The following is a 26,937-nucleotide window of genomic DNA, read 5'->3' on the forward strand; positions in this document are numbered from 1 at the left end:
ATTCAATGGAGAGCTATTAAAGCACTAATTATATGCTGTGAATTAACTTTGTAGTGGGGTACAATGGTGATTAAACTGAAAAAGTTTCTGCCCTCTTATGAAACGAGATATTTTTCACATAAAATATTAAAGCCCAACTATTTTTCTTCTTTTTGATATGTGTGTTGGATTAAGGATCCAACCAACTTTGTATCATCATATGGTGCCAGTTTTTAGGCAGTACTGCAACAACCCAGGGATATGTTGGATATAAGGTGCTAGTTTGGTGAGGTTTCCCCCACGCAATTCATTACATAATTGGTAAGATCTAATTTGCTGTCCCTTTCACTAAGTAAACAATGCTGCCCAGAGGATATAAATTTGGAAAAGTGAAACTCTCTACAGCTGCTGGCCTCTCCCAGAGGAGTATTTTGCATCTCACATAGGTTGCAAGTGGAACCACAGATTATGCCTCTGAGCCTGAGACCAGGCAGCTGTCAGATGCCTGAAGTTAGTAGGTGTACACAGTGAAAATGCTCAAGGAGAGAATGGTGTTCAGCATCTGTTTACCAGAAATTAGTGGTTCACTTTATCACCTAATCTTTAACCCTTAAAAATGCTTCCTAAATAGTTGTTGCTCAAAAACAAATAAACAAACAAAACTGAGAACACACAGCCAGTTAAGAAATTAAAAGATATTTTGCTGATATAGTAGCCAGAAGACAATAAGCTTACATCCTGATAAGATTTTATTACAAAACTAGAGGCTCAGTGCACAAAATTAATGCATGGGAGGGGTTCCCTCAGTCCAGCCTGCACCCTCTCCTACCAGGGACCCCTCGGGGGTTGTCCGACTGCGGGTTTAGGCCCTGCGGGATCGGGCCTAAACTAGCAGTTGGACATCCCTCTCACAACCTCTCACCAGCCTGCCTGCCTGATCACCCCTAACCACCTCTGCCTGCCTGCTTGATGCCCCTGACTGCTCTCCCCTGCTGGCCTGATCACCCCTAACTCCTCTGCCTGCCTGCCTGATTGCCTCTAACCACCTCTGCCTGCCTGCCTGATCACCCCTAACCTCTCTGCCTGACTGCCTGATGCCCCTAACTTCTCCTCTGCCGGCCTGATCACCCCTAACCTCTCCCCACTGCCAGTCTGATCACTCCTAAATGCTCTCCCCTGCCAGCCTGATTGCCCCTAACCGCTCTGCCTCAGTCCCTGCCAACGTGGCTTTGTCTGGAAGACGTCTGGTCTATTTAGTCTAATTAGCATATTACCCTTTTATTAGTATAGGTAAGTGAAAGTGTGTTAGTCACATCTATTCTTGGTGACTATGAAAGGAAAAAATATTCCAAGTATTTTCAATTTTATGTTCAGAGCATGTAATCAGTATCTTATTTTGAATATAAAGAGGTATTCCAATAGTATTAAGTAAGAGCAAAGCTTACTTTCAGTAAATAGATTTTTGCGAATACCTTAAAATATCAGTTAGAAGGGTGTAACACATTGTTAACCTATGTGGTAGGCCATACGAATGCTCTGGCCATGATGAAGAATGTATGTAGGAAAATTTTTGAATATTTAATGAATTCCACTACTGTCTTCTTTGGGATAAGTCACTTCTTTGTTTAATGTTCACAGGCCCAAGTTCACAACTCCTGTATAAAAGTTTACATGGTTCACATTGGATGACAGATTCTAATTCTGCCATACATTTTAGAGACTGTAGATTACCTTTTTGTTTTTTGAGAAAAGCACTAAGCATTATATGTCAGCTGAGTGTCCCCACAATGGGGTTCTAGTGGCTTTTCTGTAGTTCACATTTACAGGAAGGCCCCTTATAGCACCCAGCATTGCTATTCCCTCCCAAACAATCCATTTCATTAGTCAAAAACTCAATAGTAATTGGTTTATTAAATAATCTCCAAGTAGATTGAATATGTGTAAAAAGTTGGACTAGGATTTGTCAGTGTATGAGAGAAACCCTTGGTGACTTCCCATCACATTTCATAGCAGCATCTGAAATGGTAACTCTCCATTAAATACTACTAAGATGTGGGTTTTCACGTGGGGTTCCTTTCCTGGTTACTATTTGCAGGTAAGACTTATTTTTAATACTTTTCTTTGAGAACAAGAAATGGTTCATTTTTAACATATTTTGATAAATGTAAACAGATATCTCAAATTTGATCATTGCTAGCTTAGCAAGTTTTGTTAAACAAGAGCTCCTTATTTTTACTTAAACCCTTATGTGCTCTAACTCAGTTTTAACAATTTATGTTTCAGCCCACCATTTTCTCATAAGAATTTGATGAGGGATTTTTTAAATGACTTTTTTTTTTTCATTTATAAGCTTATTCCTCTTTGTATAACCTTCACTCACACCACATATAGTTTTTCAAAAGTTTTCGTTCTCTGTTTGTGGAGTATGAGAATTCTATTATTAATGAATTATTGGTGGATTTTTTTCCTGAATTGTCTTGAGAGAATAATGTTCTCATACTCAGAAAAAGTCCTTTAGAGTAAGTTATTCTTATAAAAATCATTACATCCACATATGTTCATAAGATACTCTATGAAATTTAGTAGTCCCATCACATGTAAGCTTCAGATATTGTTGCTTTAATGCATTCCCTCACTACTTTGATAAAAGCTTTAAGATGTTGCTGCTAGTTCTTTGATCATTTCCTCTGATGTTTCAGTACCTTTCTTTTTTTCCTCTAAAAATCTGTTTTGCATAAACATGAGAAGTCAAGCAGTTTGAGTTAATGAATAAAAAAATTCAAGTTTTAGTAACAAAAATACTTATATATGTGATCAATTCTCTCACATATTATGGTCCTCTCTCTTAATGTATAGAAAGTTTATTTATTTTAGATTTCTGCAAAATATAAATCATTAGCTTTAAAAGAAGGCAAAACGTGCTATTCAAGTTTATAACTTTGAGGTTTATACAGCTATTTCTCCATTAAATTAATGAGATTTATTAATGTAATGGGGAGGGAGAAGAGTTATATTGACCTAGATATTGATTTATTCTTATTCATTTTCTCCATCATTACTGCCTGACTTCTGAATAAGTCTTACATTTTCTTGAATTCAGCAATGGGTATTTTTATACACTGAGTGGCCAGATTATTATGACCACCTGACGTTTGTAGGCAAATTAGCCGTACACTGCATCGTATGGGATATGGAAGCTGAAGGCCTGTTTGAACACCTTTGCTGTCTGTAGTTACCAAGAAAAAACGTCTCCAGTTCACACAGGAACACAAGGATTGGACAGTCGAACATTGGAAAAAAGTCATGTCGTCCGATGAATCATGTTTCCAGTTGCATCATGCAGATGGCAGAGTGAGAATTTTGCGGAAACATGCATCAGTACAACCCTTCAAGCTGGTGGGGGCAGTGTTATGGTTTGGGGCATTTTTCCTGGCATGATTTGGGCCCTTTAATTTGTGTGGAACAATGTCTGAATAGCACAACATACCTAAGTATCTTTGCTGATCAAGTTCATAATATCATATTGATGGCGTATGCCAATGGAGATGGCTTCTTCCAACAAGACAATGCTCCATGCCACAGTGCTCGTATTGTGCAGGAGTGGTTTCAAGAACATGAGGGAGACTTTACCTTGCTTAGGTGGCCCCCACTATCACCAGATTTCAATCCAATCAAGCATTTGTGGGATGAAGTTAAAAGAGCCATCAGGCAGCTGGTTCCACAACCATCAAATCTCACAGAACTGGACAGTGCTATTCATCAGGCATGGTGTCAGATTCCTCGCATCACCTTTCAACATCTCGTGGAGTCAATGACAAGAAGAATCACTGCAGTATTTAAGGCAAAAGGTGGTCCAACGAAGTACTGATGGGGTGGTCATAATAATCTGGCCACTCAGTGTATATAATTTCTAGCTTCCAAATCATCTTGTGTCAATTACATTTAATAACAAGTCATTGTGGATTACCTATGATGTCCATACGTATGTTTAACATTCCTCTAGGGGTGAACTATTAGCAAATTTTTAGCAAATTAATAATGAACTTAAGTTCTGCTTTCAACTAGACCATATTGTTAATAATACAATATCATGTATATGAAATTAGCTGAAAGTAGACCTTAAGTGTCCTCACCCCCCAAAAAACTTAACTATGTGAGGTGATGTAAGTGTTAATTATCTTTATTGGGGTAATCATTTCACAATATACATGTCTATTGAATCATAATACACATGCCCTAAATTACTTGAATCTAGAGCTGATATGTGAATAGAGTTGTGCTTGTATTTGATCATAGCTGGATTTCTCTAGCATTTAATTGGATATATTTTCAATTTTTTCTTTTTTTATGTCTTTGTCCTTTTTCATTAATTGATAGCACAACAAAATAAGCCATTATTGTATGGGACATGTAATACATACAAGTATTATATTGAACTAGAGGCCCGGTGCATGAAAATTCATGCACTGGAGTGGGGGTCCCTCAGCCCAGCCTGCCCCCTCTCACAGTTCGGGAGCCCTCAGGGGCAGGAGGTGACCTGGCGATCAGGGGAGGGCGACACCCCATCACACCTCTGCTGCTGCCACTGCCAGCAGCTCAAGCCTCGGCCGGCCCTGGTTACCTGAGCCTTGAGTGGCCCTGGGAGGCTGGGCAGCTGCCATCCTAGGCTTGCCTGCTCCTCAGGCATTGGCTGGGCAGCTGACATCCGAGGCTTGCCTGCGCCTCGGGCCAGTCCTGGTTACCTGAGCCTCGGGTGGGGCTGAGGGGACTGGGCGCTGCCATCTTGTGGCTATGGGTGCCACCATCTTGTGGCTATGAGCGCCGCCATCTTTGTGATGGTGTGATGGTCAATTTGCATATTCCCTCTTTATTAGATGGGATAATAAGGAACTTACACCTACTATAATTAGTATGTTAGTCTAGATACACCCAGTTATTTACCTTCTGGGAACGGATTTAACAGACCATGACAGGAGACAGATATTCTGGGGAATTTAATATTAATATTTCCTTGAAGGAAACCTCTATCTACTAGGAACCTATTACATTTTAAATGTCCTAAGCCATGGCAATGTATATAATTTATATTGCTATTTGAACTCTCTCAAAATAAAACTGTATAATCCATTGTTAATTCTCTACCATTTGGCATACAAATAACAATTCTCACAAATGCAAAGGTCATTCATGGAGTATGGTAAATCTTGGTTAAATAAGATCAGCTTAGTCCTAATGGCAAAGGTGCAGGTTGGAAGGAGGTTTGAAAAGAGCAGGAAAGTTATCACTGGCCATGACATTAGTGGCTAGACATTGTAAATGTCTAGACATTGCAACTGCATGTTTATGCTTTCCAGATTCAATGTTGCTGACCCAGGCACTCATAGCTGACCATCACAACTCTGTGTAATTATAAGAATGAATCACGTTGGCTACTTTCTAAGATACTATTAAAAAAAGACTATTGGTGCCAAAGCATTAATTTTCTTGAGATTTGTTGACTCCTTTATTGAAATCCTATAAGCCTTCTGTATTCCTTTGTTTAATTCCCACACCATAAAGCACTTACTGACCAAAGCGAATTTAGACACCACCGCATTTCTTGTCAACAAGAGTATGAGTTATCCTTAAAAGAACACTTACAGCTTGCTTTATTCTACTCTTACATGAGAAACAAGAAAATCTTACCCCCTCTCTTCTCCTTCTTCTACTTCTTACCTTACTTTGTCAGAATGCAATTTTAGCAGTTAAGAATAATAAACATTATAAATTAAAACAAGAAGTGTGCATTGAGGATCCTTTTGTATGCATGGGCATTATTTAAACTTCTAAAAGAGTAAAAGAAACCCTAAAAAGGAAAATATTTGTACATATTTCTTTATTCTGTATCTCTGATCTTATTACTCATTCCAGTTTTCTTCCTGAAAAAATCATTGTATTGTTTTAATTTTTATAGTTTTCTCAGGAAAACTTTGTTTGCTTGTAGCAAAATTTGAATTTGTAAAATTTCACTCTCATATTTTTATGCTCCTCTGAAAAATGCTCCCTTTGCAGATAAATTCTGGAAGGTATGTTCAGTAAAGAACAAAAATCATAATACTGATAAGCATGTATACTCTTAAATAGATCTTTTCTTCTAGTTTAGCTTTTCTTCTCCCCAAATCATGATAATCAAAATTATCACCTTTGACTATCTGTTTATCTTTTCCCTCTCCTATTCCTGTGACCATGCACCATTCTTATTTGTATTTGTAATAAAATAGTTGAATAAAGCTCATAGCTTCTTATTGGATGGACTGATTTGTTTCTTAGGTGACATTATAGAAGAACTGATCTTTCTAAAGAGTGATTCCCTTGAAAAGGTTGATTATTAAAAACTATTAGGAGAGTGTTATAGTCATTGGTCTTAATAATAAATATCCGAGTTCTCTCTTCTTTCAATACATGGTAGAATTGCAGGTTAATTCCCTTTGAAGAAGGCATGGCCATTGACAGCTTTGGCGAATGAATGATGAATGGAACTTATGAGTATCACTTCCTGAAGAAGCTTTATGAACCTGTATGCCATTCTCCTTATCCTGTTTCCCTGCCTCAGTGGTGTGGAGATGGAGCCTCCAGATCCTGGGTCCCCCACTAATCAATACTGGACATGTAGAGTATGAAATAACATTTTGTTTTTAATTCCTTGTGGCTTTTGGGAGTTGTTTGTTACAACAGCATATCCTATCCTCCCCTGTCTGACAGAGAGCAATTGTACAATTTTGGCAGACTATAGACGTCTTGTCATTTTTCTAATCTCCAGGGAGCTGAAGTGTCAGTCATGGGAGATGCCATCTCATTTGGAGTATCCTAACATTGCAAAGGAAGAAGCTTTATACTTTTATATATGTTATGGATAATACATCATCTCCTTTGAGTATAGCAGTGCTCAGATTAAATGGCAGTCTCCATGGAATGTTTTTGATTTATCTAATTTATATATAATAATCCCTTCCCAATTTTAGCTATATTTTTCCTTCTTTACCTTAAAGATTCATTACCTTCAAAATGAAAATGCTTTTGGGAGGGAGAATATTTTATGTCTCATCAATCATTTATACCTTAGTGAATAAAGTGTATAATGAATTAATTATAGAGTTTTCTAAAAATAGTTTTAGATAGTGGTAAAGTGGGAGATGATACGGCATCATGGCACCTGTCTGACAAAAGGGAACAGGACATAGATATTGCATACTAAAGACATATTTCACCTACTCTATAAATTTCAAAAGGGCTGGCTCTTTGTTTAATACTCCAGTGTATGCCAAGATTAAATATAAGCTCTAGTGAAATCTTAAAGCCCTTGGCATCATGGAATAATTAAATTATATTAATGTCTTTAAGGTTTCTAGAGACTCCTTGTTCTTCAAAACTGAGTTGGGGACAAACTTAGGAAAATCACTTGATTCTCTGGATTGAATTTACCCGTTTCTTTTGGAACAATGATAAGTGTTGACATAGATGGATTAATGAGTTGATATTTCTTAAGTTCATTGAGGTAGATACTGAGCATTTTGGAAGTAAAAAAGCACGAGTATTGTGATTATATATATACTAGGGGTCTGGTGCACGAAATTCGTGCACTGGGGTGGGGGGTCCCTCAGCCCAACCTGCCCCCTCTCACATACTTGGAGCCCTCAGGGGATGTCCTACTGATGGCTTAGGCCCAATCCCCATGGGAAGCGGACCTAAGACGCAGTCTGGCCTCCCTTTGTGGGAGGCAACCGGGCTGGTCAGGGGAAGGCACCAGCCCCATCACCCTGCTGCTAGCTATTTCTAGTCACCACAGCCACCAAGGTGTTTTCATCAACACGACTCCAGTCCCTTCATCAAGAAAAAATGACAACTTTCTTTAGGCATTTTCAAGATGTGTCTTTCATAGGATATGCATTTCTTTCTTTCTTTCTTTCTTTCTTTCTTTCTTTCTTTCTTTCTTTCTTTCTTTCTTTCTTTCTTTCTTTCTTTCTTTTTTTTTATCCTCACCTAAGGATATGTTTCCATTGACTTTTAGAGAATGTGGAAGAGAAAGGGAAAGACAGAGAGAAACATCAAAGTTAGAGGAACACTTTGATTGGTTGCCTCCTGCATGAGCCCTGATCTGGGCCCTGGCCAGGGAGGAGCCTGCAACCTAGGTACATGGCCTTGATCAGAATCAACCCAGACCCTGCTGTGGGCAGGCCGAGGCTCTATCCACTGAGTCAAACCGGTTAGGGCAGGATATGACATTTCTTAGCCCTCCAGCAGCGGACCTTCGTTTTTTTCTCCAGAAGTGTGGTGGAAAAACCTTAGATCACCTTTTTGGATTCTTATTACCCAAGTTACTAAGAATATTACCAGTGGCATACAGGAAGCTTAGCCAATGGGCAGTCAGAAAAGGTGTTTCCTCTATAGCTCACACCAATCATCGGCTGTGCCCTGCCCAGGCCTAAAGCCTCTGGCCAAAGCTTTAGGCCTGGGAAGGGGACCTCCAGCTCCCTGTGATCACAGACACCGCCCATTGGGCAGGGGACCCCAGCTCCCTGCAATCCACCACAGGAGCAGAACCCCTCTCAGGATCGGACCCCCAGTTGCCTGTGATCCATTGCAGGCTCCCTGCTTGTGCCCAAGGCCGGAAAAGCCTCCGGCGGAGGCTTTCCTGGCTTTGAGCTTGGCCGCACCCCAGCTTCCCTGCCACGGATCGCTGGAGCCGACCCACGGTTGCCTGCAATCCATTGCAGGCTCCCCACTGGTGCCCAAGGCCGGGAAAGCCTCTGACAGAGGCTTTCCCGGCCTTGGGCCCGGCTGCACCCAAGCCTCCTGGCGACGGATCGCAGGAGCTGACCCCTGGTTGCCTGCGATCCATAGCAGGCTCCCGGCCTTGGGCTCAGTCAGACCCCAGCTGGCCTGCCACGGATCACAGGAGCCGACCCCCGGTTGCCTGTGATCCATGGTTTCCTGGTGGGCGTGGCTGGTGGGCGTGGCTGCTGGGTGTAGCGAAGGTATGGTCAATTTGCATATTACTCTATTATTACTCTATTATAAGGCATCATGCTTGGTGTGCTTCTTGTTAAGGACATAACTTCAATAGAATAAAACTTAAGTGCAGTTTTAAAATATATTTTTAAAATTTGCAAATACTATACTTACTAGTGTGATAGTAAAATAGTAAAAATATAGATGTTTAAAAATATTAGTATTTTAGTGAAATGAACTATAAGTTAGATGTATGTAGTTCTTTTTTTTTAAAGTTTTTTTAATTGATTTTTTAGAGAGAGGGGAAGGGAGAGGGAGAAAGAGAAACATCAACATGAGAGCAAAACATCACTTGCTGCCTCCTGAACGCCCCCTACAGGGGGGTTCAGCCTGTAATGTGTCATGACTCAGAATCAAACCAGCAAACTGTCAGTGCACAAGAAGATGCCCAAAGAACTAACTGATCCACACCAGTCAGAGCTAGATGTGTAGAGTTCTTAAATGATACTGGAATTCAAGATCAGATTTGACATATAGTGTTTTTCTTAAACTACTATTTAGACAGATTCTGGAGTTAGGTAAAAACAGGGAACATTCATTTTCTAATTTCTGCACTTCCCCAAACTGGTAATGAAATCAGACTTTTGAATAATCAATATCAATTATTTGCCAAGTGATTTCTCTCTGAAAGTATAATTCATACTCACGAGTGACATAAATTATATGCTCACATCGGATTTTATTTGATTTCCTAGGGTAATATTGATCTTGGACTTCCTGTCCAAACTTCCTGGAAGAGATATATATTTTCCTTTGGTTTACTTGATTCCTTTTTTAAAAGATAAGCTGGGGCCCTAGCCGGTTTGGTTCAGTGGATAGAGCGTCAGACTGGGGACTGATGGGTTCTGGGTTCGATTCTGATTAAGGGCACATGCCTGTGTTGTGGGCTTGATCCTCAGTGTGGAATGTGCAGGAGACAGCCAATCAATGATTCTCTCTCACCATTGATGTTTCCATTTCTCTCTCCCTCTCTGAAATCAATAAAAATATTTAAAAATTAAAAAAAATAAAAGATCAGCTAGGTTTTTGTCAGTGTTACAGGGGTGGGGAATGCCCAGCCTGAGGGCCATATAAGGCCTGAAAAATCATTTGGTCTGCCCCTGCCAAGGCATTAGGGATGAGTTAATTAAATATTTGACCAAAGATAGGCTATTTTTAAGTTGATAATTTTGTATGACCCTCGAATGATACTATAAATATCTAAATGGCCTTTAGCAGAAAAAAGTTTCCTCACTCCTGGTAACATATTGGAAGTTTTTCATAAACTAATGATTGTCTTTAACTTGGCTACTTGTTGGTAAGATTAAAGGCATACTTATGGGTATATAGATTCTCAACATCCCAGATATATATATATATATATATATATATATATATATATATATATATATATATAAAATCAACTGCCATTCAAAGGATTTTTTAAGATAACCCTTTAAAAATTATTTTTATTGTCACAATTATTCCAGATGTCCCCGATTTTCCTCCTGTTTGCCCCCCTCTACTTGGCTCCCCACTCATTGATTACAATGGTGTTGTAGCATAGTTTGATAACTGGTATTTTGATTCCTTCAAGTTTTTCTTCTTTCTCAAGATTGCTATGGCTATTTGGCATCTTTATTGGTTCCATATACATTTTTTGGAATATATGTTCTAGATCTGAGAAATATGCCATTGGTATTTTAATAGGGATTGTGTTGAATCTATAGATTGCTTTGGGTAGCCTGGACATTTTAATGATGTTAATTCTTCTAATCCATGAACACAGTATATCCTTCCACTTGTTTGTATCTTCTATCTCTTTATTAAATATCCTATAGTTTTCCAAGTACAGGTCTTTTACCTCCTTGGTTAAGTTTATTCCTAGGTATCTTCTTCTTATTATTATTTTGCAATGGTAAATGGGAGTAGGGTTTTTTTGTTTTTTGTTCTTTTTTTTTTTAGTTTCTCTTTCTGAGAGTTCATTATTGGTGTATAAAAATGCCATCAATTTCTGAATGTTAACTTGTATCCTGCTACTTTTCCAAATTCATTTATTAAATCTAGTAGTTTTTTTGTGAAGTCTTTAAGGTTTTCTATGTACAATATCATGTCATATGTGAATAATGAGAATTTTATTTCCTCATTTCCATTTTGGATGCCTTTCATTTTTTCTTCTTGTCTGATTGCTGTGGCTAGGACTTCTAGTACGATATTGAATAAGAATGGTGAAAGCAGACAACCCTGTTTTGTTCCTGTTCTTAAGGGAAATGCTTTTAGTTTTTGCCCATTGAGTATGATGTTGACTATAGGTTTGTCATATATGCCCTTAATTATGTTGAGGTATGTTCCCTGTATTCTCACTTTGTTGAGAGTGTTTTTCAAAAATAGGTGCTGGATTTTGTCGAAGGTGTTGCTTGTTCTGCAACAACTGATATGATCATGTGATTTTTATCCTTTTTTAATGAGATGTATCACATTTATTGATTTGTGACTAGGGTACCAGCCTTGCATTCCCAGAATCAATTCCACTTGGTCATGGTGTGTGATAGTTTTAATGTATTGCTGTATTCAATTTGGTAATATTATGTTGAGGATTTTAGCATCTATGTTCATTAGGGATATTGACCTGTAATTTTCCTTGTTTGTGGTATCTTTATCTGGTTTTGGAATTAGGGTAATGCTGGCCTCATAAAAAGAGCTTAGAATGTTTTGGAAATATTTGAGGAGGATAGATGTTATTTCTTTGAATGTTTGCCAAAACTCTCCAGTGAAGCCATAAGGACTAGGAATTTTGTTTGCTGGGAGTTTTTTTGATTACTGCTTCAATTTATTAGTTGTTATCAGCTTATTCAGGTTTCCTGATTCCTCCTAACTGAGTTTTAGAAGACTGTATGTTTACAAGCATTTGTCCATTTTACCCAGGTTGTCCAGTTTGTTGACATATAGTTATTTATTGTATTTTCTTCACACCCTTTGTAATTCTGTGGTGCCAGTTGTTATATCGCTCCTCTGGTCTATATTTTCCTTAAACTCCTCAAGGAGTCTTTTAAATATATTTAGATGTTCCTATATTGGCTGCATATAGGTTTACCAAGGTTATATCCTCTTCTTGGAATGATCCATTTAGTATTATGTAGTGACCTTTTTTGTCTCTTTTATGGCCTTTGTTTTAAAGTCCATTTTGTCTGATATAAGTATTGCTATCTCACTTTTTTTTTCATTTCAATTTGCTTGGAAAATTTTTTTACATATCTTCATTGTCATCCTGTGTGTCTTTTGTTATTTATTTGGATTCTCTCTCTTTGTTTCTTGGTGAGTCTGGCTAGTGGTTCATCAATCTTGTTTTCATTGATCTTTTGTGTTTGTGTGCATGTTTGTTTGTGTGTTTTTTTCTCTATGTCATTTATTTTTGTTCTTATCTTTATTATTTCCTTCCTTCTAAATCATCTGGGCTTTTCTGTTGTTTTCTTTCTAATTCTTTAGTTGTAGGTTAGATGGTTTATTTTAGCTTCTTTTGCAGTGTCCCATAGATTTGGGGTTGTTGTGTGTTCATTTTCATTTGTTTCCAGGATGTTTTTATATTTCTTCCTTGATCTCATTGGTAACCAATTCATTGTTTGTTAAACACTACTTAGCTTCCATGTGTTTGAATGTTTGTTTTTTATTTTAGTTGATTTCTCATTTCATGCCCTTGTGATCTGAGAAAATGCTTGATATAATTTCAATCTTTTTGAACTTATAAAATTTGTTTTTTTGTCCTAACATGTGGTCTATGTTTGAGAATGTTTTATGTGCACTTCAGAAGTATGTATATTTGGAAGCTTTGGGATGAAATGTTCTGTAAATATTAATTAAATCCATCTGATCTAGTGTGTTGTTTAAAATCACTTTTTAAAATTTTATATATATATAATGATTTCAGAGAGGAAGAGAGGGAGCTAAACATCAATGATGAAAGAAACTCATTGATTGGCCACCTCCTGCATGCCCCACACTGGGGATCAAGCTACAATCCGGACATATGCCTTGACCAGGTATTGAACCTTGATCTCCTGGTTCATAGGTCGATACTCAACCACTGAGCCATGCCAGTCAAGCTAAGGTTACTTTTTCCTTGTTGAGTTTTTGTCTGGAATGATATATCTAGTGATGTCAGTGGGGTGTTAAAGTCCTTAACTATGATTGTATCACTGTCTATCTCTTCCTTAAACTCCCTCAGGAGTCTTTTAAATATATTTAGGTGTTCCTATATTGGCTGCATATAGGTTTACCAAGGTTATAACCTCTTCTTGGAATGATCCATTTAGTATTATGTAGTGACCTTTGTTTGTCTCTTTTATGGCCTTTGTTTTAAAGTCTATTTTGTCTGATATAAGTATTGGTATCTCACTATTTTTTTTTTTTCATTTCCATTTGCTTGGAAAAATTTTTTTACATATCTTCACTTTCATCCTGTGTGTCTTTACATGTGGGTCATATTTTCTTATCCATTCAGCTACCCTATGTCATTTCATTGGAATGTTTAATCCATTTACATTTAAGGTCATTATTGATAGGCACTTATTTATTGCCATTTTAATTCTTTTTTAAAATTTATCTTTATTGTTGGAAGTATTTCCAATATCCTCACACCCTCTCCCCGCCGCCCTCCACCATTTATACCCTCCACTCTGCTCCAACCCGTTCCCCAGGCCTTCTGTACACTACTGTCTGTCCATGGGCTATGTATATATGCATATAAGTTCATTGGTTAATCTCTTCCCACCCCATCCTCCTTCCCTCTGAAATACATCAGTGTGTTGCATGCTTCAATGTCTCTGTGTCTTTTTGTTTGTCAGTTTATTTTATTCATTAGAAATCACACCTAAGTGAGCTCATGTGATACTTCTTTTCCTGACTTATTTCACTTAGCAGCTTAGCATAATACTCTCCAGGTCCCTCCATGCTGTCTTAAAGGATGAGATCCTTCTTTTTTTTACAGTTGCATAGTATTCCATTGTACAAATATATCCCCATTTTTAAATCCATTCATCTACTGATGGGCACATGGTTGTTTCCAGATCTTAGCTATTGTAAATAATCCTGCTATGAAGATAGGAGTGCATATGTTCTTTCTGATTGGTGTTTTTAGCTTCTTAGGATATATTCTTAGAAGTGGGTTCACTGGGTCAAATAGCAGTTTCATTTTTAATTTTTTGAGGGAACTCCACATGCCATTTTCATTCTCTAAGCCTATCTTCCTCTTTCTCTATTTTTTTCTTACAACAGTCGCTTAAGCATATCTTGCAATACTTGTTTAGTGGTAATAAACTTATTTAGTCTCTTTTGTCTGGGAAGTTCCTTATTTCACCTTCGATTTTGAATGATAACCTTGATGGACAGAATAGTCTTGGTTTCAGATATTTGCTTTTCATTACTTTGAATACTTCATGCCATTCCCATCTTATCTGCAGTGTTTCTGTTGAGAAATCTGCTGACAGCCTTATGGAAGCACTCTTGTATTAACTGTCTGTATCTCTCTTGTTGCCCTTATGGTTCTCTCTTTGTCTTTAATGTTTGCCATTTAATTATGATGTGTCTCTTTGTGTTCAACTTGATTAGGACTCTCTGTGCTTCCTGAACTTATGTGACTTTTTCCTTCATCAGGTTAGGGAAATTTTCTTTTACTATTTCCTCAGACAGGTTCTTTATCTCTTACTCAACTTATTTTCCCTGGGGTACCCTAATGTGGATGTTGTTCTGTTTTCTGTTGTCCCATAGTTCCCTTAAACTCTTCTCATACTTTTTAAGAGTATTTTTTTTCTTTTTGCTGCTCTAATTTAGTGTTTTTATTTTCTACCATATCTCCCAAATTTCTGATTCAATCTACTTAATCAAGCCTGCTTTTAATTCCTTCTAGTGTTCTCTTGATGTCATATGTATTAGTATTAATTTCTCACTAGTTCTTATTCATGGTTTCTATGTCATTTTTCATGATGTAGTTCCCACTATGTTTATTGTAGTTATCACTAAGTTCCTTGAGCATCCTTATTACCATTATTCTGAACTCTATGTCTGATAAGTTGCTTATCTCCATTCCATTTAGGTCTTTTTCTGAAGATTCCTTCTTTTCTTTCATTTGGAGTTTTGTTTTTTTCTTTGTCTCCCAGTTTTAGTTGTCTCTTTGTGTTTGTCTCCATGTATTAGATATACCTACTATGTCTCCTATTCCTTGTGGGGTGGCCTTTTTGAGTAATGTCTTGTGGGACCCAGTGATGTGGTTTCATTAAACTCCTGTGCTGGATGCTCTGGGAGGGACCCTTTGTGGGTCATTTGGGTTTTCCTCTTGTAATTGGGTCTGGATTGTTGTTTTCCCATTCTTGGGTGGGATCTTTTCTCAGGCTGGCTAACTATGAGTCTCAATACCGACCACATTGTCTGAGCTATTGTACAGGTCCTGACAGGACAAAACAAACCAGAAAACAAGTGGAAACATAGAAAAGAACCAGACAACAATAGCAAAATAACCACAAAATAAAAGAGAATTGGGAAAGGGAAAAGAGAACAAGAATAATAAGTGAAAATGAAAGAAAAATTAATAATAATCATATACTAAAAATAAAAAGAATACTAGAAGAGAAAAGGGGAAGAAAAATTCTTAAAAGAAAGAAGGGAGAGAAACAAATAAGAATAAAGAGTATTAAAAGGAAAACCATTAAAAAAGAATACAAGAGCCCTAACCGGTTTGGCTCAGTGGATAGAACGTTGGCCTGTGGACTGAAGGGTCCCAGGTTAGATTCTGGTCAAGGGCATGTACCTTTCTTGTGGGCACATCCCCAGTAGCGGGTATGCAGGAGGCAGCTGATCCATGTTTCTCTCTCATCAATGTTTCTAACTCTCTATCCCTCTCCCTTCCTCTCTGTAAAAAAATCAACAATATATATGAATAGAAAAAAGAGAAAAAATTATGAAAAGGTAAAAAGAAAAGAAGAAAGATAAAGTAAAAGAAAGAAAAAATTAAGTAGAATAAAAAGAGGAAAGAGGCAAATAAGAAATATGAAACAAGAAAGAAAAGAGAAAAATAACAATAATAATAATAGCAAAGCAAAAAAAAAAAAATAATGAAACAACAGAAAACCAACCAAGTGAAGTTTGTCTGGACAGATTTCAGTGCCTGCTTGGATTTCCCGTTGTATCCTGCTCTTGTGTTGTCTGAGGCTGTTTGGTATGCTGGTTTCAGAACTCCCTGGAGATACATTTTTGCTAGCCAATGTCAGAAGTTGCCCACATTTGGCTCTTAGCACCCTGTTCAAAGCTGCAAGTGACCCACAGCTTGTGGCTGCCTATGAGAGGGGCCAAGCTGAGCTCCTAGGCTATTTTTTTAGCATCAGGGAGAAATGGCTGCTAAAATATCAGAGGGGATGGCTCAGACAGGTATCCTGGCTGCCACCCTCTCTGTGGCTCTCCTAACTCCTTCCACCCCTGTCTCTCCTCTGGCATCTTCAGTAGGCACTGCTCTCCCGCTACAGAAACCTACCGTGAGTGTCTAGAAAGGAAAATCCTATGTGCCAGCCCTTTAAAAAAGTGGATTTATCTCCAAGAGCTCAGTTTCCTGGCTGATAGAAGCCCGGTGGCTGGTTGCTGTGTGGGTGGCTGATCCCGGCTCTGGGTATCCGGCCTTGGGAGCCCTTCCTGTTGTCCAGGCCTCTCTCCTCTCTGGGGGAATCATCCCCACCTTTGGCCCTCCGCTCCTGGGAGCAGCGACAGCGCCTTTTGCTTACCCACGCTTCCTACTAGTCTCCAGGTGGTTTCTGCCTTCCCTTGTTTAAAAGTCTCCTCCTCAGCTTGTCTTCATCTGGTATTTCAGGGTGAATATGCCCCAATTTAGTTTTAATTCCAGTTAGATTTTGGGAGGAAGTGGGAGAAAGGTCCACCTACTCAGCTGCCATCTTCTAATCCTCGACAGTAACCATTTATCTTTGGGACTTCTGTGAAAGCAATCCTAATAACAATAAATGTATTCCTTTTCCTTTTTGAAGGGCTAATATTCCATCTTCGCATCTGTTTTCTACCTAGTTGCAGAATTACTTTTAAAGTTAATTTCCAGTGTGTTAGCTACCACTTGGCAAACAGCCATTTTTTCCTATATGAACTGTTAACATATTTTACTTAAACGTTATTTAACATAGACAGCATCTATTATTGATTACCTTATTGCTCCCAAAGATGTTTGACTTTAAAAAAGAAACAATCCCTATTTTCTAGACATTGTTTATTTCAATATCTTATTTTCCCCCAAAATCAGATGTAAGAAAATAATCCTTTTATTCCTTACATTATTATTTTTTGGTTATTTTATATATTACCCATTAGATTACTATTTTTTCTGTCTTTAATTTAAACCGTAGGTAATTTATCTTCCCAAATTCTATTAGATTTTAATCTCTTTCAGGGTAATGAGATAACTGTTTGTCTTTGTCTCCTAGTGCCTGATACATGGTAGAAATTCAATAGAAGTTTATTAATAAATGAATGAATGAGTGAATGAATAAATAAATATGGTATTAGTTTTGATGGAGAGGTTAATATGAAGAATATTAAGCCTTATTATTTAATATATACTGTCTGCTGTGTGACAGGCTCCATTCTAAGTACTTGGAGCAGATGCCAGTCATGCTCTGTACCTCCATTTCCCCTTACCATTTCAGTGAATGCGAGCCTGTCTTCCAAGAGCCTGCAAGAGAAGTTTTGTCAGAGGGCTGCCCTCCGCATGGCAGAATCCACTTGGCTCATGTGTAACGTGGGCAGGATGAGTGATTTTTTTAAAAACACAAAGGCAAGAGAAATTTGAACATAACCTTTGGCATGAAACTTCAGTAATTAACATGAAAGTTTTGCTTCACATATATTGTTTTTAAATATAAGTCAAATAAGCAATTGGTATAATTGTTACCAAGTGAAGGCAGATTTTCACAGCACAAATTATAGTTTGGGAACAAAGATGTATCTTTTGATTTTTTTAAGTTCATGCAGATAACTACCATATAGAATGAGACCTCTTTAGAAGATTCATTTGTGAAGACAGTGAGTAAATAGTGTTCATATCCCTTAAAAAATACTGCATTATGAAAAATAATATGTCAGACATCTTATAAGCTAAATTATATACCTTACATCTATATGAGAAGATAAAATATTCTTGGATAAGATATTTTCCTGGAGTTCCATTGAAAGGAAAATTATATGTAAGGAAAACGTGATTATATGAAATATAGGAAATTTGATGGCCTTGAGTAATATCTCAAAATCTAGTAATATTCTAAAGAAAACTGCAATTCTTTTTAAAAAATATATATTTTTATTGATTTCAGAGAGAAAGGGAGAGGAAGAAAGAGATAGAACATCAATGATAAAAGAGAATCATTGATTAGCTGCCTCCTGCATGCCCCCCACTGGGGATCGAGCCTGAAACCCGGGCAGGTGCCCTTGACTAGAATCGAACCTGGGACCTTTCAGTCCACAGGCTCTCTCCACTGAGCCAAACCAGCTAGGGCAAGAAAACTGTAATTCTTAAAATTGAAAATTGGTGTGGGTCAGTTTGTTAAAAAAAAAAATGTTAAATGTGAGGCTTCACAATAAATGTGGAATCTTAAGTCCATTTTTATAACAATCACATGATGCTTGTGTATATTCTGGACAGAAATGTTACTTATGGGGCAATAATGGAATAAACGAGCGCTTTTACTGTGGCCACAGCACTGTGCTGGAGTAGTTTTGTTGGAGTGCTGTTTCTCAATTTGGTAGCATACTTTAGATAAAGAAAGGAACTTCCCTTACTTGAAACTGCTGTGTCATTTCTTCTTCCTTAACTGAAATCCCAACCAAGGTTCAGGAAATGCCCTAATGAGCCACTTCTCTTTTCTCTTTCCTCTACTAACTGGATTTCAACCACTCCAAATTATTCATGATCAGATCTTTTACGATGGTTGTCTCTTTGGCATGGTGCTTATGTTATGGGAAGAGGGGTTATACTTTGGTGCTGTTTGTAGAAGTGATAACAGTGATAGCATCCAATCATTGCTGGTAGGTAACGAAACTGGCAAGTTAATCTTCTGTACTTTAAACAAACGCTGAAAAGGAGTCTAATCAATATCTATTTTATTTGATATGTGTGGCTTGTTTATAATTGTGGTTTCCTTTAGCATGATCACTAGGCATCAGGATATTAGAGTAGTCAACTGTGGTTTGCTGTAATTTGGGTAAAATATATCTGAAACTCAATGTTGTATGTTAACCAAGATGGAGAAATCACTGTTTTAGTTCATGATAACCAAAGCAATTTCTCCTTCCAGTTTGATAATCTCAGTTAGTTACTAAGTTGGAACAAAGTTGGAACATAATTTAACATTTTATGGCATCTTATATATCATTTTATGAGTAAAGGCTAATTTCTGTTTATATTTTAACAATATGTGTTTCACTGGCTTTTAAATGTAGGAAAATATTACTGCTCATAGCAGAAATAACACCAGATAGTACTTTAGCATATGTTATTTTCCTGGAGTTAAATGTTCTTTTGGGTTTATAATGAACATTTGGATCCAGAAAGTTTGTGTAGGAGATGTCAAGAATTCCAAAGCAATAATTGTTTATAGTAATAGTTTTAATTATAATAATGAAAGTTGGAGTAGAGACTTGAAAGTTATATATATGAATATATACACATACCTATCTGTGCATGTATTATATATATATTTGTTTATATGAATAATAATTTCATACTTTTAATATTGTCTTAGAATGTTTTTTGGAAATAGACATTTTGAGAAAAATAAACCTGAGGTAATCTTTAATTAATTTCAGGTAACATAATAGTAAGTTACTTACTAGAAACTTTATTTAAACTTTAAGAGACTAAAATAAACTTCACAATTCTTCCCCGCTCAGAGACTGTATCAACAAAGCAAAGTGAAACAGAATATGGAGTTCATTATCAAGATTATTCAGTCAATCCTGCTCCACTTCTATTTTAGATGAATCTGAACATAGTTTTATACTTTTGAATAGCTTTTGAATTAATACTAAACCTTTTATTATTTTTGTGGAAGCTATCCTAACGAAGTCAAACTTTGTGATATCAATTTTCAGAATTACAAAATATTTTTTATCTATAAAGCAAATGAAATATATATAAATTTCATGTTTTCTATTTCTTTGGTTTTAGTTATTATTATAATCATTTTTAATTTTTAGTTCCATTTCAAAGAAGTATGTATGAGTAAATTTTGTTGAACTGAAACTTGGATCTGATGTCAAAAATGAAATAAACTGAAAAATGTTTCTTAAAAGCCAGCTTAATTTTAATGATTGTGGCACAAGGGTTTGTTCTAACTTCTAGAAAAACAAAATAATTATGAGGGCTTTAAATATGATGCACATTTCTCGTATAAGTAAAATTTTTTGAAATTATGGTAATTAACACAGTGGACATAGAAAATAAATTTGAAAACAGTAGTTTGAAGAGTTAGACAAAGGAAATAAGGCAAGAAAAAACTGAAAAAAATTCTTATCCAGTAATTCCAAACAAACTAGTGAAATATGTTTCAAAGGGAATAATGACGGCTATTGATAAAATAATGAATATATGATACATGTGGAAATGCAATCATTCAATTCTTTATAAGTCAACTTACAAATAAAATTATATGAAATCAGCTAGACATGCCAGATTCTTTATGGAGATAAGCTTAATTAATTTTATAGTAAGAAGAAAAATAGATTGAGCAATGGAGTGATAACAGATCCAGAAAGTTAATATTTACAAATAGCAGATGGCAATTTTTTTTACTATTTGACAAAACAAAACAAATATATAATGCAAAATATAGTTTCTGTGCAGGTTTTAGTTGATTATATTTATTAAGATCAGAAAGAAGAATCTGTGAGGATTAGAACGGATGTATGAGCAAAGCTGGAAGAATCACACCTGTCCTCAAAAACACAACCTATGAGGGAAGAGCTTAACAGTAGTCTTGTGGAAAAAATGAATAATAAGAAACTAATGTACAGAAGTATTTATTATTTTATAGAGCTGTGAATTACCAGCCAGTTACAGAATCTGTGGGCTGTGGTGGAGGTGTTTGGCAATATATCAACATCTGGCAAATATTATTTTGCCTATGAGACTAGAGGATGACAGATAATTTAGTGATTCTGTTAAATTTTATTTTTGGAGCATAGAAAGCCTAGGTAACTGCATCAACAAAAATAGAATAGTATGAGAATGTACTACAGGTAGTTTACATTTAACATTAGGAAAATTGGAGGAATCAGTATTATTATTATTTTATTTTAGATATTTTTAATTTATATTTTTATTTTATTTTTTATTTTTATTTTTTCCATTTTTAAGGTATTACATGTGTACATATCTTCCTATTGCCCCCCCCCCCCCCACACTCCCATACATATCCTTACCCCACAGTGTCTTGCGTCCATTGGTTATGCTTATATGCATGCATACAAATCCTTCGGTTGATCTCTTGTCTCCCCCACCTCTCCCTAACCTTCCCACTGTAATTTGACAGTATGTTTGATGCTTTACTGCCTCTGTATCTATCTTTTTGTTCATCAGTTTATAATGTTCTTTATTATCTACAAATGAGTGAGATCATGTGGTATTTTTCTTTCATTGACTGGCTTATTTCGCTTAACATAATGCTCTCCAGTTCCATCCAGGTTGCTGCAAATGGTAAGAATTCCTTCTTTTTTTAATGGCAGCATAGTATTCCATTGTGTAGATGTACCATAGTTTTCTGATCCAGTCATCTGCTGACGGGCACCTAGGCTGTTTCCAAATCTTAGCTATTGTAAATTGTGCTGCTATGAACATAGGGGTGCATATATCCTTTCTGATTGGTGTTTCTAGTTTCTTAGGATATATTCCTAGGAGTGGGATTACTGGGTCAAATGGGAGTTCCATTTTTAGTTTTTTGAGGAAACTCCATACTGTTCTCCACAGTGGCTGCACCAGTCTGCATTCCCACCAGCAGTGCACGAGGGTTCCCTTTTCTCCGCATCCTCGCCAACACTTGTCATTTGTTGATTTGTTGATGATAGCCATTCTGACAGGTGTGAGATGGTACCGCATTGTCATTTTGATTTGCATCTCTCGGATAATTAGTGACTTTGAGCATGTTTTCATATGTCTCTTGGCCTTCCTTCTGTCTTCTTTTGAAAAGATTCTATTTAGGTCTGTTGCCCATTTTTTTTTATTGGATCATTTATCTTCCTTTTATTAAGTTGTATAAATTGCCTATAGATGTTGGAGATTAAACCTTTATCAGTGATAACGTTTGCAAATATGTTCTCCCATACAGTGGGCTTCCTTGTTGTTTTCTTGATGGTTTCTTTTGCTGTGAAAAAGCTTTTTATTTTGATGTAGTCCCATTTGTTTATTTTCTCTTTAGCTTCCATTGCTCTAGGAGCAGTATCAGTGAAGAAGTTCTTTCAGCATATGTCTGAGATTTTGCTGCCTGTGGATTCCTCTAGTATTTTCACGGTTTCCTGTCTTATGTTTAAGTCCTGTATCCATTTTGAGTTTATTTTTGTGTATGGTGTAAGTTGGTGATCTAGTTTCATTTCTTTGCATGTATCTGTCCAATTTTCCCAACACCATTTATTGATGAGACTGTCGTGACTCCATTGTATGTTCATGCCTCCTTTGTCAAATATTAATTGAGATAGTGGTTTGGGTCGATATCTGGATTTTCTATTCTATTCCATTGGTCTATATGTCTGTTCTTGTGCCAGTACCAGGCTTTTTTGAAAACAGTGGCTTTGTAATACAGCTTGAAATCTGGTATTGAGATCCCACCTATTTTGTTCTTCTTTCTCAGGATTGCTGTGGCTATTCGGGGTCGTTTTTTATTCCAGATGAATTTTTGGAGAGTTCTTTCTAGGTCTGTGAAATATGCTGTTGGTATTTTAATGGGGAGTGCATTGAATCTATAGATTGCTTTGGGTAGTATGGACATTTTAATGATGTTGATTCTACCAATCCATGAACATGGTATGTTCTTCCATCTGTTTACGCCTTCCTCTATCTCTTTTTTCAGTGTCCTGTAGTTTTCTGGGTATAGGTCTTTTACCTCCTTAGTTAAGTTTATTCCTAGGTATCTTAATTTTTTTGGTGCGATGGTAAATGGGATTGCTTTTTTAGTCTCGCTTTCTGTAAGTTCACTATTGGTGTATAGAAATGCCATAGATTTCTTGGCATTAATTTTGTATCCTGCTACATTGTCGAATTCATTTATTAAGTCTATTAGTTTTTTGATGGAGTCTTTTGGGTTTTTTATGTACAATATCATGTCATCTGCAAATAAGGACAGCTTTACTTCTTCTTTTCCAATTTGGATGCCTTTTATTTCTTCTTCTTGTCTAATTGCAATGGCTAATACTTCCAGTACTATGTCGAACAGGAGTGGTGAGAGTGGGCATCTCTGTCTTGCTCCTGTTCTTAGGGGAAATGGTTTTAGTTTTTGCCTATTGAGTATGATGTTAGCTGTGGTTTTATCATATATAGCTCTTATTATATTGAGGTATGATCCTTCTATTCCCACCTTGTTGAGAGTTTTTATCAAGAAAGGGTGTTGGATTTTGTCAAATGCTTTTTCTGCATCAATTGATATGACTATGTGATTTTTATCTCTCAATTTGTTTATTTGATGTATCACGTTTATTGATTTGTGGATATTGTACCATCCTTGCATCCCTGGGATAAATCCTACTTGGTCATGGTGTATGATCTTTCTGATGTACCGCTGGATCCCATTTGCTAGAATTTTGTTGAGGATTTTGGCATCTATGTTCATGAGGGATATTGGTCTGTAATTCTCTTTCATTGTGTTGTCTTTATCTGGTTTTGGTATTAGGGTGATGCTGGCTTCATAGAAGGAGCTTGGAGGTGTTCCTTCCTCTTGAATTTTTTGGAATAGTCTGAGGAGGATAGGTTTTAGTTCTTCCTTGAATGTTTGGTAAAACTCCCCTGTGAAGCCGTCCGGCCCCGGGCTTTTGTTTGCTGGAGGCTTTTTGATGACTGCTTCAATTTCTTCCATAGTTATTGGCCTATTGAGATGTTTAGATTCTTCCTGATTGAGTTTTGGGAGGTTATATTTTTCTAGGAATATGTCCATTTCCTCCAGGTTGTCCAGTTTGTTGGAATAGAGTTGTTCATAGTATTTTGTAACAATCCTTTGTATTTCGGCAGGGTCTGTTGTTATTTCACCTCTTTCATTTCTGATTTTGTTTATTTGGGTCCTCTCTCTTTGCTTCTTGGTGAGCCTGGCTAGAGGTTCATCAATCTTGTTTATCCTTTCAAAGAACCAGCTCTTGGTTTTGTTGATCTTTTGTATTGTTTCTTTGGTCTCTATGTCATTTATCTCTGCTTTGAAGTTTATTATTTCCTTCCTTCTGCTTACACAGGGCTTTTTTTTGTTGCTTTCTTTCTAACTCTTTGAGTTTTAGGGTTAGGTAATTTATTACCATTGTTTCTTGTTTTTTTGCAGTAGGCTTGTAGAGCTATGAACTTCCCTCTCAAGACTGCTTTCGCTGTGTCCCATAGATTTTGGATTGTTGTGTTTTCATTGTCATTTGTTGCCATGATGTTTTTTATTTCTTCCTTGATCTCTCTGGTAACCCCGTAATTGTTTAATAGCATGCTGTTTAGTCTCCATGTGTTTGATTTTTTTGGATTGTTTTTATTGTAGTTGATTTCCAGTTTTATGCCACTGTGATCTGAGAAGATGCTTGATATGATTTCTATCTTCTTGAATTTGAAGAGACTTTGCCTATGTCCCAACATATGGTCTATCTTTGAAAATGACCCATTGCACTTGAGAAGAGTGTATATTCTGTGGTATTTGGGTGAAATGTTCTCAAGATGTCAATTAATCCCATCTGGTCTAGTTAGTCATTTAGGATTGATGTTTCTTTGCTGATTTTTTGTTTAGAGGATTTGTCCAATGGTGATAGTGGGGTATTAAAGTCTCCTACTATGATTGTATTGCTGTCAATCTCTCCCTTGATATCTTCCAGGAGTATTTTTATGTATTTGGGTGCTCCTGTATTGGGTGTGTATATGTTTACCAGAGTTATTTCTTCTTGTTGGATTGCTCCCTTTAGTATTATGAAGTGGCCTTAGTTATCTCTTGTTACATCCTTCACTTTGAGATCTAATTTGTCACATATAAGTATTGCTACCCCAGCTTTTTTTTCATTTCCATTCTCCTGGAAAACCTTTTTCCATCCCTTCACTCTCAGTCTGTATGCGTCTTTTTTTCTGAGGTCAGTTTCCTGTAGACAACAGATATATGGGTTTTGTTTTCTTATCCAATCTGTTACCCTATGTCTTTTGATTGGGGCATTTAATCCATTTACATTTATAGTTATTAGTGATAGGTACTTATTTGTCGCCATTTTTATTCTTTACCCCTGTGTTCCTTATTTGCTTCCTATTTCTTTTTTTTACAGCAGACCCTTTAGCATTTCTTGCATTGCTGGTTTGGTGGTAATAAATTCCCTTAGTCCTTTTTTGTCTGTGAAGCACCTGATTTCACCTTCAATTTTGATTGATAGCCTTGCTGGGTACAGTATTCTTGGATTTAGACCCTTCCTTTGCATGACTTTGTATATTTCATTCCATTCTCTTCTGGCCTGATGAGTTTCTATTGAGAAATCAGTTGCTAGTCTGATGGGGGTTCCTTTGTAGGTAACTTTCTGTCTCTCTCTGGCCACTTTTAAGATTCTTACTTTATCGTTGGTGTTTGCCAATTTAATTATAATGTGCCTTGACATCGATCTTTTGGGGTTCATTTTGTTTGGGATTCTGTGAGTTTCTTGGATTTGTGTGGGATTTTTCTATCCTATATCAGGGAAGTTTTCTGTCATTATTTCTTCAAAAAGATTTTCTATTCCTTGCTCAGGTTCCTCTCCTTCTGGAAACCCTATTAGGCGGATGTTGTTTTGTTCCGTGTTGTCCCGAAGTTCCCTTAGGCTCTCCTCCTGCTTTTTAATTTTTTTTTGTAGAAGCTGCTCTACTTTGGTATTTTTTCCCACCTTGTCTTCTAGCTCACTGATGCGGTCTTCTGCTTCTTCTAATCTACTCTCGATGCTTTCTATTGAGTTCTTTACAGCAGTGATGTCATTTTTCATTTCTTCTTGGTTCTTCATTTCCTCTTGGTTCTTACTCATATTGTCGAATTTGTCTTCCATTCTTTTCAGCCACCTTATGACCATTTCTCTGAATTCTTTCTCTGACAGGTTGCTTGCCTCTATTTTGTTTACTTCCTTTTCTGGTGATGCCTGCTTTTCTTTCATATGCGGGCTCTTTCTTTGTCTCCCCATGGTCTCTCTTCTCCAGGTGTCTCGTTATGTAGTTCTCTCTCTCCTGCGTTGATTTAAAGGCACAAAATACAACACAACCAGGTACAAGGCAAAGGCACTGAACAGGAATGTATTCACGATATTAATAACCCCAAATAAAGGTGACCACCAGAGAAAGGCAAATTAGGAGATAGGAGAGAAAGAAGAAGAGAGAAAAAAAGAAAAAGAAAAAAGAAAGGAGTGCCAAAATGAAATTGGGAAAAGGAAAAAAAAAGTAAGAGAGAATAAGAAAGAAAAGGGGAACAAACTTTATATATGGGGAGAAAACTCTAATAGAACAGCTGCTAATCCCAACAAATGCCAGCAACAAGTACCTGGAGATTAATACAAACTACAAACAACAACTAATATCAAGCAAGGCAAGGGAAAACAGAATAAAAAAACAAACAAAATCAAAGCAAACAAGAAAACAAAACAAAACAAAAAAAGAATAAGCAAAACAATCTTAAAAAAAGCATAAAAATCGATATAATCAACATTCAAGCAAACAACAACAAAAGGACAGAG

General features: G+C 36.7%; 1 protein-coding gene across 2 annotated transcripts in view; it reads left to right on the forward strand.

Moving 5' to 3' along the window:
* The first annotated feature begins 18,961 nt into the window (after positions 1-18,961).
* The window catches only part of TFEC (transcription factor EC), a 90,750-nt gene continuing 82,774 nt past the window's right edge, over positions 18,962-26,937 (forward strand). For both annotated transcript variants that reach the window (XR_013814325.1, XM_079786731.1), the window contains exon 1: positions 18,962-19,071. Coding sequence is in view for 1 of the 2 variants with exons in the window: in XM_079786731.1 (XP_079642857.1) it covers positions 18,988-19,071 (84 nt within the window). In the remaining variant the exon portion in view is untranslated. The remainder of the gene's footprint in view (positions 19,072-26,937) is intronic.

This window comes from Cnephaeus nilssonii, assembly GCF_951640355.1.
Source record: "Cnephaeus nilssonii genome assembly, chromosome: 12".
Lineage (NCBI taxonomy): Eukaryota > Metazoa > Chordata > Mammalia > Chiroptera > Vespertilionidae > Cnephaeus > Cnephaeus nilssonii.